The 12,548-nt window shown below is 34.9% G+C and overlaps 1 protein-coding gene across 2 annotated transcripts; it reads right to left on the bottom strand.

The window, feature by feature from the left end:
• Positions 1-1,075: 1,075 nt before the first annotated feature.
• LOC21389524 (mechanosensitive ion channel protein 6) lies at positions 1,076-5,364 on the bottom strand. Of its 2 annotated transcripts, XM_024177234.1 has the most exons (6): positions 3,936-5,364; positions 3,336-3,836; positions 2,487-2,610; positions 2,019-2,312; positions 1,720-1,922; positions 1,076-1,617 (listed from the first exon to the last, which is right to left on the bottom strand). In XM_024177234.1, exons 1-6 carry the CDS (start codon positions 5,252-5,254, stop codon positions 1,317-1,319), a joined length of 2,742 nt encoding a protein of 913 aa, XP_024033002.1. In that variant the 5' UTR covers positions 5,255-5,364; the 3' UTR covers positions 1,076-1,316. The 2 variants fall into 2 exon arrangements, with proteins under 2 accessions (XP_024033002.1, XP_010086848.1); XM_010088546.2 differs by having other exon boundaries at positions 3,336-5,364.
• Positions 5,365-12,548: the final 7,184 nt, after the last annotated feature.

Genomic DNA, 12,548 nt, shown 5'->3' on the forward strand with positions numbered 1-12,548 from the left:
AAATGTTCGCATCATTCTGGTAAAGAAAACCTACTCAATTTGAAACTTACACCACTCACTTGAAGGCGTTGGGAAGGAAGCCTATAGGCTTGTGGGACTGGTAATAAAAAGTCTTTACTTATATAGTTAATTGTTTTATTTCTTTTAGGTTTATTTTGGGGATTTTCTTTTTAAAGGATGTTTTCTCTTCTTAAAAAAAGTCAAATGTGGCATTAATTATGAAAACTAATGAATCTTTAGTATGTGGATGATTAAATATTTTGTTTTATTATTAATTTCATTTTGTTTCCTCATGCATTATTCATTATTTTTTGCCTTTTTTTTCTTTATATAAAGATAATTATTGTGTTTAGAGTTATTTTTGTTTTTGTTTCACATTTTTTTAGGACAAAAAATAAAAACGGGAGAGAAACGGCGTTTGACACAATTAAAGACAAAAAAAGAAATGAAAACGATTTTTTAATTTAGTGAAAAATGAAAAAAAAAATAAAAAATGACTTTTAATCGTTTTTTATTTTTTATTTATGTTTTCTCTTCTCTCGAGCAGAAAGAGAGAAAAAGACATTAATATATCTTTTATACTGCAAAATAATCTTTTGATAAGACCATCAAACACATTTTTAAAAATAATTTATGTCTAAAATTAAAAATGTTTTCAATTCCAAATGCACCTAATATTGTCTTTCTATACGTTATAGTGGGTAGTTCTGTAAATAAATGAGATAGCAGACATTTTTAGACTCAGATCCTCTAAAAGGACATTTATGTATATATTGCCCAAAGTTTTGAACGAGTAATGGAGCTAAACACGGGAGGAAAAAACTAGTACAACGTTCCCCCCTATGAATCACTTTCTTTTATAATTCCGGAAATGAAAAGAAAACAATATAGAGAAAACTAGACAACTTTAGAGGATAATAAAGAGTAATTTATATATTTACAACATTACTAACGTTTAATTTTTAACCAATTTGTTACCATCGAAATGAAGCCAATAGATTGGATACTATTACTATATGTAATTTCATAAACCAATTAGATATGAAACGCATAAACAAAAATTAACAAACCTTCTCTTAAGCTTTTCTCATTTGTACTAAAAGCAGCTATTTCCTCTGAAGATTTAACCAACTAAAAAATATCAAAGAGAAAAATATCATTTCAATTCCCTACAGAAATCCTACGCTCTCTTTATGAAGACAAACCCAAGCCGCGCAGTGCTGACCGACTGCTGAGAACCTCCAATGCCCAATGGGGTTCACATGCTTTCCTTCTCAAAGGAGATCACATTGATTGATCATTCTTCCTTACTTACTTCAGGTTGTAGTTGCAGTCCAATTAGGGGGAAGCCAAGTAGAGGTCGGCACAGGGGCCACGGAGGGCATGGCACGGACATTGATGTCAATGGGAAGAAGACGGTATTGGATGTCGAGTTCCTGGAAAATCTTGACCATTTCTTCAATCAGAAGAGACCTTCTTGCATACCTCTCTCCCATGTCTTGGTGGTTGATTCTGTGGCACAACCACACGGCCATTCTCACCCTGTTTAGTTCATCAAGGTCTTTCATTATAACCATTGGCGCTGGATACCAATGCTCCTTCTTGTTCTCAACATAACTGAAATGAGATATGAATAAGAAATTTGTCAGTAAAATGTATCAACAGCATATCAAGCACAGTTAAAACAAAGCAAGAAAATTGTGTCTCCACAAATCATACTTTGTTATTCTCTGCCTCATGGCAGCGATCTTATCAGCCGGAGTAGCTACGTGGATGCTGAATTCGATTCCATCTCCCATGTCCGGGCTGCGGTAGAAGTTGTCGATGGCCTTAGTGGCAAGAACACTGTTCGGGAATATTATCTTCGCATTGTCATACCTCAGGAAAACTGTAGTCAAGATGTTCATCTCTTCTACAACCATCTGAAAAGTTGTTGTCAAAACACACAAATTAGGCCAAACACATACAAGAGAATTGGCACAGAATATAAAAAAACACAAGTGGAGATAGATCGTCACCTGAACTCCATCGATTTCGCACCGGTCTCCCACATCAAAAGGGTGCATCACAAATAAGAAAACAATTGCTTCGAACACTGTCTTGCATGTGTTTCCAAAAATGAATGCTACAAGGACTAGCTGCGAGCTGATAAATAGTAGAAATTTGCTGGTGGCAATTCCCAGTATAAGAAGCCATATAACTCCTATAACAATGGCGACTATTACGTTCACTATGCGATGAAGTTTGTTGACGGCAGTTTTTGTATCATTTAGTGTCAAGGCAAGTGCTCTGCGCTCTCTGAATGCATTGACCTGGAACAAATTTGCCTTAATTATCAAACTAGTAACAACTAGTAGAAGAAAAAAAAAAAAAAAAAAAAAAAAAAAAAATTTCTCTCCTTTTAAAGTAAAGAAAAAAGAATGCGACTTTTTTTCTTAGATTCTTCTACGAATGTGACCTTATTGTCTCCTTATAAAGATACTTACCACCCAGTTTTTTAAGGACGATTTGCTTATTCTTTGGCTCTCAGATGCTCCTTCAAAGAGAGACATGGTCTTCACAGCCTCGTCTTCTCGCATGAAACGCATTAAATCTTCCAGGCAGATGAACCTGTCAAATAAATAGGAGAGGGAAAATTGTAAATCATTACTATTTACAATAGAGACAAAGTTGACGACAAGGAATTAGAGGAAGAAAAAAAAAAGGAACATTATCAAGCTGCTTAGTCGTTCACTTGAATGATTATCTCTATCAAAAACGAAACAAAAAAGGAGCATGCCAAACAGATAAAAGGAGGAAAGAACATTATCAATATGACTAATAACCCATAACCACAAAAGTCAAAACAAATGACATCTTCATTCTCTGTCGCATGAAGAAATAACAAAAAAATCCAAACAATTCTAGTTCCAATATTAAACATCTAAGCAAGATACACAAATACTAAGCTTTGAAGCCTACGGTAGGACTTCGAGGGTGGTCCCAACAAAACAAATGACATCTTCATTCTCTGTCGCATGAAGAAATAACAAAAAAATCCAAACAATTCTAGTTCCAATATTAAACATCTAAGCAAGATACACAAATACTAAGCTTTGAAGCCTACGGTAGGACTTCGAGGGTGGTCCCAACCACTAATCAAAGCAGATACAGTTCAAGTATCTATAGTATGTCTCAATCATAACAATAAATCAAAATTCAAAAGCACCTTTGAAAATTTAAATCCAAATCAAATTTGCATTAGGAAACTAGTTGAAACTAATTATGCATGAAAAAGCTGCACTTTGAAACAAAATATAAGGAAAAAACAAAAAAAAGGAACACCAAGAACTTACTTGGAGCCTCGCCTAGCCACATTCTGAAAAATCTTTTTCGCGGCAGCCTTGGCCTCGACCTCGCTTCTAATCTGCGTGGCGGACTCGTCCTCATGAGTCGAATCCACAATCTGCTCATCCAACGTAGTAAGAGTGCCATGCCTAACCATCCTCATTAGCCTCTTCATATTCCAAGCTGACACATTCTTGGGATTCAGCTTGTGCAAGTGATCAATGGTGATCCCCTCATCGCCTATCTTGCTAAGTGACCGCGACAGCTTCGAGCTCTTCCACGTTCTCGACAGCCTTCCACTCCCGATAACCCTGCTCGTCCTCGGAAGCGCCGACGAAAACGCGAGGTCCGGAGGGATGGTAGCCCCGGCGTTTTGCAGCTTCTCAACCTCATCAGCGAGCCGCTCCTCTTCCTCCTCTGTTTTGTATATCTCGATCAATGGCGGACCCGAGAGGGTTTCGATCACGAATTGATTAAACAGAGAGTCTTGGATCCTATCAAAGTATGTGCTGACATGGAATGAAGAAGCTAGGACTTTCACTATCAGTGTCTTAACAAGCCATAGCAAAGTCCCCACCAAGAAGCAGATTAAGACTTTGGTCACGTACTTAAGTGATTCGCTTCTGGTCTCTCTCTCGACTCTCTTGTCGAACAAGAAATGCCAAGCGATCAAAACCAGACCAAGCCAGAGACAGTTCTGAACGGCCTTTCTAACGCCATAGACAAAGTACAAAACCCTTTTCCGCAAAAGAAAATTCCTCTCGAAGAAGAACACGGCTATTCGAATTCCCCAACCGGAGACCAATCTCCCACAGATCAAAACCAAGATCAGAACCTCCCATTTCCAAAGCTTCAGTTTCAGCAGATTTTTGTGCCTCAAATAATGAATCGAAAGAGTACAAGCAAAAAGCCCCACTATTAAGATTAAGCTTGCCCATTGAAGAAGCGTTAGAGCGCTTAAATTCGCCTTCTTGAACTCGTCAGGTAAATCTTCATCAGAAAATGGATCATCCTCTTCTTCGTCTTTTCCCAGTAATCCGGACTTCATCGGCCCCGACCTGGGAATCGGCCCGGACCTCGGAATCTGGCCCGATTTAGGAATCCGGCCCGAGCGCATATCGGGCTCTTCGGGCGGGTCTTGGAGTCTGGACCTGGTCTTCACCCGCAAGAAGCTGGACCTTCTCTGGAACGAAATCTCGCGCTGAAACGACGCGTTCGATGTGCACCTCACGACCTCCTCGCCGTCGCGCTCGCGGCGCTCCAGAGACTCGTCGTTGTCGTTCGGAGAGTCCTTGAAACGACGCCGCACGGCGTCGTTTTGAGAGATCTCGGACCCGACATCCGACGGCGACGGATGGAGCGAGACCTTCAGCTCCCTCGACGACCTCGAGTTCTGCGGTGACTCCGACACCGGCGTCAAATCAAGCTCTCCTCCGCTGCCGGCGCTGCGGCGGAGCTCCTCCATCTCCAAATCCATGTCCAGCGATATGTCGCCGGAGGCCTTCTGCCTGTGCAAAAACTGCCTAATCAGCTTCGACGGCGGATCCTCCGTAGTCTGCGCAAAGTGAAAGCTTTCCCCGGAGCCACCACCGTCGCGGACATTCGCATTCTCCTTCCAGGCACCGTAGCTGTTTTCCCGCCAAAAGTTCTCAGCGTTTCTTGACTGGTCCGACGCGGCGGCGGGAGGATTGCCGCCCTCGTCGATTTTCACGATTACCTCGTTCCGACCGGTGGAGGCGCCTCCCATTTTGCCGTTGTCATTGAGGCGGCGATAATGCTGAACGTGGTGATTGTCGTCGAAGTCGTGATCGGAGAGAATCGGAAGCTCCTCGTGGCTGTTATCCGGATTTCCTCCACCGGCGGAGATCTTTCTCGAATTTTTGTAGGAGCCGTGGGATTTAAACGACTTCTTGAGCGAGAAATCCATTATTAGTAGTGTATTGGCCGAACATAAAAGTGACTGTCACAATAAATTATTGCCAATAATTCTGGGCTCGCTCCAAGTCAAATTATTTGTTTGGGAAGAAAAGAGGAAAGGATTATATATAACTGAGAAGAAAAGGAAACTAATCAAAATGTGTTGGGTTTTAATTTGTTTTATAGTGATGAAGAGAAATCAGTTTGACGCGTGTAGTCAGTGAGTGAGAGATTAAAAATGGAAACCTGGGATTGGGATTGTTATAATTAATATTAATTCTAGAGAGAGAGGAGGTTTGGGAGTGTGAAGAAGTTGCGACAACAGAGAAGAACATGTGGCGCCGATGAGGTTCGAGGGAAAGACATGTATATATAAAGGCGCTAAAAAGCTAAAAAGCTGGACCGGTTTGCATGGGTTAGGCGTTCAACTTTGTTGAGATTTATTAACTTTTTTATATGTAATAATATTAATTATTATATCATGCAAGTGGAATAACCATTGGTTTTCTGTTTAATTGCGATTCTGCCATCCGTTCCTTTTTTATGTTATGTGATTCCATGACATAATAAAATAGAAAGGTTAAATATAATTTTCTTTTTCAAATGTGATTCTTAATGAAAATTTTCAATGAGGAGAGCCGAAGACGTGAATAAATGTAAAATTACTTATTTAAAGCCAACGCTGAAAAGGAAAAAAAATATAAGAAAATGACACTACTAAGTTCAAGAGAGAGAAGTTGACATTTTTTTTTTCGAATTTGATTCTTCATTAAAATAATCTGACTCAGACGAAAAATGTAAAGAAAATTGTAAACTTACCTATTAAAGCTAACGCTAAAAAGGGAAAAAATATATATATAAAGGAAACTTCTACATTTTTTCCAAAGCCTTTTCTAGAGAGAGAGTTAAAAGTGAGAGCGAGAAAGTCTTTGAGAAACAGATGCTAACGGGAGCTCTAGTATTGTTTTTAGGCACGTTGTTGGGCTCTCGATCGTGAAATTTAGTTCGCCGACTCATCTCGTTGTGAGCTTCTCGTTGGTGGTGGTGATATAAGGTGTGGTGGTTTCGTTTGGGTAGATTTGAATCGATTACGAGCTTAGAAGCTGAATGGATGATCTTCTTTTTAAGGAAGTTTTCCGCTTCGTGGCTCACATCTCTCCGCTGGCTATCTTTCTTTATGGTCCTTTGGCCGAACGCCCTTCACCAGAAGTTTCTACCAGCGGTGGTCGGAGGTTTTTTTCTTGTTGCCACTTTTGTGTTTGTAATAAGGTTAGTGATTTTCCCACCCGACTCTCGTCTGGTTTGTTATTTTTTTATTAGATTTAGGTGTTCAGCTTAATGTCGATAGGGTGGTCTTAGTCCGGTTATAATTTTTTATATGTCGTGTAGATGTCCTTTTTCAGTGGGGTTTTGACAACTTGCCCCTCCAGTGCTTGACAATTTATGTTGAAGAGAGAGGTTTTCTCTAGTTGAGTTTTTAGTCTGCTCGTTGTTAGTATGTCAAGGTACTTTTCCAGTTTCAAGCCTCAAACGTATGTGTCTTTCTGATAGGTTAACATTATACTAAGACTATTGTTTATTAGTATTTTTATAAAATGTAATTTTCTTTGTAAAAAGACCATTAGTCTATCTTCTTAGTTCTTGTATGATATATATGGTCCAAAATTAAAACAACACAATGGAATTTTTTGCCCTTATCATAAATTTTTCTCTCTACATTTTATAAATGTTTTCTTATTGCTGATAAAGAACTGTCTAGAACATTGCTTTGGATAGTAATTAATATTTGGTGAAAGCCTCAAAGGTGTTATCGTCATTTCACCTGTATAATTGGAGTATACCTGGGAATGGTGAACCACGAGCTGTCCCAAGTTTTAATCATACGTGTCCCAATTGCTTACAATTTATATGCACTGCCAGTATATAAGAACAAAGATCCCAACACAAGCCTAAAGTTCTTAAATGGCTGGTCCGTCAGCATTCGAGCTTCGAATGTGCTCCAATCAGGGTACGTGGCGTTCTTCTGATGGAGGTGTTATAAGGTTAGGATCACCAAGCTGTAACGTTAAAATTTTGGTGAGGTGTACGCGACGTGTCGAAACAGTAATGAGCACACTGAGGAAAATTTGCCGCTGCTTGTTGTTTGACGATTTGACTTATTGGTTTTTTAAAATTACGCGGCAGATCGTAAGAACCATAACGAAATGACACGTGTAATGCGACAATAAATAGTATGTATAATTAAAAGCTATATGAAAGGTAAATTAGGAATATTCTTTCCCGGTTTTTTTAGGAAAATGCGTGGAAATTATGAGTTGTTTGGTTGAGGGATTCGTACCCCGATTCGAATCATGGTTCATAATTTGTTATAGTATTTTTTCTCATAAAAAATACACGTAAATAAAAAATGATTCTAATTATATGATTCTAATTCATAAACCAAACGTCTCCCAAAATGGGAGGGCGTGAGTGCACAATGGACAAAAAAGGAATGTCGTGGATAAACATTTTCTGTGATATTTGATTGATCATTGATTAAGATGGTCTTTTTTCTGATTTGTAAAGATTTCATTCCACTTAAATTTTTACGACGTTTAGTTTATGGACTCAAAATCATGATTCGTGATTTTAATTTTTAAAATTTAAAATTTTTATTAGAGAAAAATACTGTAGAGAATTAAAAACTATAATTCATAACTAAAAACGAATCTTATAACAATATGTGTTACAAAAGACAAAAATGTTCTTTTTTTTTTGTGTGAAAAAGACAGAAATGAGGCCTATTATAGAGTACTTAGCGTAATTTCAAAGTCGACCAATTAAGAAAAAAAATATAATGCTCCTTCAAATATAATGTTCCTTCAAATATATGCGTGTGTCTATATATATATATATATATCCCTTGATCTTTATAACGTCACTTGTTAAGGGATGTTGGCTTTCTTTGCTATGAGAAAATTCCAAGTACAATTCGCCACATGTTAATAGATGATGAATTGTTTGTTAAAAATTTAAAAATGGGATGGGTATAAAAAATATTTTGCGTTTTTGGAAAAGAAAATAGTATCACTCGATTTTATTTAATACATCATATAAGAACGAAAAATACTTCCTGCGTACGTTTTACTAACAAAAAACAAAAAGTACATATGACAAAATGCCCATGATATCCCTTACAATTCTGTCAAAATAAACGATAAAAAATATTATAGTAGTACATTTTTAAGGATAGTTTTATCTTTTCACTATTTATATTTAGCGTTTCTTAAAAATATATATTTTTTAATGTGACATGCAAAACAGAAAGAAAATAATTTATTTTATAAAAAAAATTTAAAAATCTACGGTTTGATAAAATGCACGGAATAAATATGTAATTATCCCTTTAAAATAATGTCAACAATTGTTGGAAATTTCTTTCCTATTTTTAGAATATAAAAAAATACAGATTTACGCAAGGTGCAAAGAAGATTCTTTATTTTTTTCAGAAAATAAGATTTATTAAAAACAAATTTGAGGATTCATTTACAATGCGTACCACAAACACAATATTTTACCTCATAAACCAATTTACAATTTTGTATCCATTTTTTAAAAACTTTTTTTATAGGGTATGAAAAATTCTCTATCGCCAGAATACAAAATTCTATCTAGTTCACTAATTTGTCGTGGCTTATTTCATCTTCCATTATAAATAAACAAATATCTACCATGTCGACAATCAAAACAAGACAGAGAGACAGCTAAGCTTACCCGAACTTTGAGGTTCGCCCACCTTACACAAATGCCATTATAAACCGTGTAAAATTAGCATTTGCAAGCCCGTGGCAATGATTATTAGCATTTGTTATATATATATAATTACAGATTCTATCTCATTAATTATTTAACTTATTAAAAGTATGGCTTGATTAGTTTTCTAGTTTAAAAAATAGAAGTATACGGGTTAATGTTAAATGATAAAAATAAAACGATATTTTATTTTAAGGAGTATTTTTAAAAAATATTCTTTTTTTAAATGAATCTTTGTTATATTTTGTTCTCAAAGGAATCTTTATTTTGTTTTCTTTCAAGTGAAGGTTTAATACCCTTTCTTTTTCTTTTTCTTTTGTTTTTTTTGCTGGAACTTTCGAGGGTTTTAACTGAAATGCCTGTCCATCCTGCCTCCATAACAGCACGATAAATGTTCTGGTTTTGAAAAGGTAATAGTCTACTACGCATGATAATGAAGAGCCATGCAAAGATGGTAAGCATAATCATTTCACACGTACCAATATTATTTACTGAATCCACCAAAATCCCAATTCATTGGTTCCTTTGTGGGCCATTGTGCATCAAAAGCAGTTGACATCTCAAGCCCACTTTTTTCGTTTTTTCAAACTAGTTTTATTATATTCTCACTTTAATATATGTATTATTAACGTCATTAATCTAGTCATGTCCAGAAGTTTCAGTTCAATTAAAGGACATTTATGCCTGTTCCGTTGCACTTTTTGACAATAAGACTGAAAATGCTCATGTGTCCCGGCACCCCCCACATTTATGCAATATCTTTTCAGTTTTCACGGCTTGGATGATGGTTAAAAAGTAGTTGTTTGTTCGAACCATAATTTAAATTAATCGAATATAATATATTTTTTTTTATAAAAATATTTAATTTTTTATTTAAATATGTGAACTTGACGAATGCTCGTACCGTTAAAATTACGCGTTAATTTTAACGATTTAGATTAATTTTTTCAGCTAACGCTCGTTAAATTATTTGACAGGTACCAATTTAAAAAAGTAAAGATAAAGCATTTGTAGTTTTGGCCACGATTCGAAACCTGTATTAATTACAATGTCTTCGGTAGTAGTTGAGCACCATTTTTTTTTTCATTCATAGGATGGTAGGCTGATGTAGTATTCAGGAACTCGACTATCGATATATCATACTATTGAATTATATGTCACGGTAAGATAATGATATAATTCCCGAATTCTGATATTGAACTGCATTTTGTGTTTCAACTTGATGTCACGTTGCTTGCTGGATGACCATCTTACGTCCAAGTTGTCATGACTTAATCGTTTGAAAAATTGAGGATTTGAATGTCGTATTGAGCTCAAATAAGGTCGATAGCCCCTCTTATCAAGATATTGGAAAGGGAGACAAATTCTCAGTGAGTTTAGATTTTTACCTCTTATTCTTTATTAATATTTTTTTAGTTAAATAATTATATTAATAAAAAAGATATTAATTAAGAATAAAGGGTAAAAACTCAGACCATGCACAGTAAATTTCTCTCAAGTTAATGATATCATGAGTAAATGAGGAAACGAGAAAAATACCTTTCATTAATATCCTTTATAGTATTAGTCAAATGAGTATTAATCAAGAGTAATAAGTAAAAATTCACATTTATGCACTTTAAAGGTAAGTTCAACAATTTTCTCTGAGTTTAAATTGCACTATTACACTTTAAAATTTTCATTTTTTTTTGCTTAATCCCACAAATGATCCTTGAGGTTTACCCTCAATTTCACTTTAGTCCTTGACTTTTACAACATCCCACAATTAGTCTCTGAAATTTTACTCTATTTCAGTTTCGGTCATTCCGTTAGTTAAGTGTTAAATTTTTGACTGAAACTGAGAAAAATAGGACTATACTTAAAAAATATAAAGTTTAGGGATTGAAACAATACAAAAAATAAAAGCTAAATTTCACAGATAATCCCTAAATTTTATTTGTTTTTAATTTTGGTCCTTAATTTTTCCCAATTCTGTCAAAATTGAAACAAAATAAAACCTCAGAGACTAAATGTGAAACATTTTAAAATTCATGGACTAAATTGGGATTAAAGGTAAAACCTCGAGGACCATTCGTAGGTTTAACTTTTTTTTTGTATAATACACTCTAAACTTTCACACTGACAAATTACACTGTGAATTTTTAAATAAGTAGCAATTGAAGCTCAATAGCTAATGAACATTATCACATTGGCGGTTTAAGACACAAGATTCACACGTGAAAAACATTGCCAATCATTTTTCAATTCAGATCATATACAAATCTCGCGTCCCGAACAACTTCAATAGTCATTGATTTGAAAGTTCAAGATGTGATTTGTAAAAATTAATGGTCTATTTGGTTCACGCGTTTTAATCAGCGGTCTTGATTTTAAATTCAAATTTTGTGAGAGAACTCATTGGCATAAACTTTTCTTATTCAAATTTCTAGTAAGAGAAAAATATTGTAACAAAATCAGAATCATAGTTTCAAACGTGTAAACTAAAACGGGTACTAAAAATTTAGAGGATATTATGTAAAAATAAAAAATAAAAAAATTAAGCTGTAACGGTCCAATTTCGGTCCAATTTAGGACCCGTTTGGATTGGTTTAAAAAAAACTGCTTTTAACTTATTTAGTTTTAAGCTGCTTTTAAACCTATTTGGATGGACAACTTTAAAGTGCTTTTGATTTTTTTAAACACTTTTAGAACAAGTCATCTCCTTAGTGTTTTTCATTTATATTTTTAATCTTTTATTTGTGAACAACAAATTAAATATTCAATCCATATATTTTTTATCACATTACCTTTTAAAATAATAAGTGTTTTAAACTTTTTTACCTAAACAGATTCGAAAGTTCTTTTTAAATATAAAAGTCCCTTTTCAGATACTATCTAAAATACTAATAAAAAAAACCTCAACTTATACTTATTTTCTTTTATTACTTAAAAATAGTACAAACACAAACTATCTCAAATAGACCTTACTCCCGTAAATAGTACAAACACAAACTATCTCAAATAGACCTTACTCCCGTGTCAAAAGATAAGTTACTTTCGGCATCCACTTAAAAAGTGTCCCAATTGTGTCACTTTATGATGGGCCAACCTGATGGGCGTGTTATCTAAACATCCACTTCCTAATTGGTATTTAGCATGAAAGAAGAGATGAATGTCTGATTATGGATTTTCTTCGGTGAATGAAATTGTGTCTGAAATTTTGTACTTCTTCATAATAGCGTACCAATGGAAAGCAACAGCAAATCAAAATTGACACAATTATGGAGCAAGCGCGAGACTTGAGTCGTGACATGTTCGCAATGTAGAGGGGAGCAAATTTCTTTAGCTGAAATCATTAAAAAGGAAAAATAAAAAAAAAAAGATTAATAAAAAATTTTCTCCGAACATTTATAACACTTTAACTTCCGAACTTTAAATAATAATATTTGTTCCTGATTAATAAAAAATTTTCTCCGAATACGACATTTATAACACTTTAACTTCCGAACTTTAAATAATAATATTTGTTCCTT

The sequence above is a fragment of the Morus notabilis genome, unplaced genomic scaffold (assembly GCF_000414095.1).
Source record: "Morus notabilis unplaced genomic scaffold, ASM41409v2 Scaffold2025, whole genome shotgun sequence".
NCBI lineage: Eukaryota > Viridiplantae > Streptophyta > Magnoliopsida > Rosales > Moraceae > Morus > Morus notabilis.

Bases quoted from the DNA above. Each gene is read 5' to 3' on its own strand.
- LOC21389524 (XM_010088546.2), bottom strand. From the start codon at position 5,254: ATGGATTTCTCGCTCAAGAAGTCGTTTAAATCCCACGGCTCCTACAAA. The intron at 2,313-2,486 runs GTAAGTATCTTT...AATTTGTTCCAG, and splicing joins CGTCCTTAAAAAACTGGGTG to GTCAATGCATTCAGAGAGCG. The intron at 1,618-1,719 runs GTATGATTTGTG...ATCTCATTTCAG, and splicing joins ATGAGGCAGAGAATAACAAA to TTATGTTGAGAACAAGAAGG.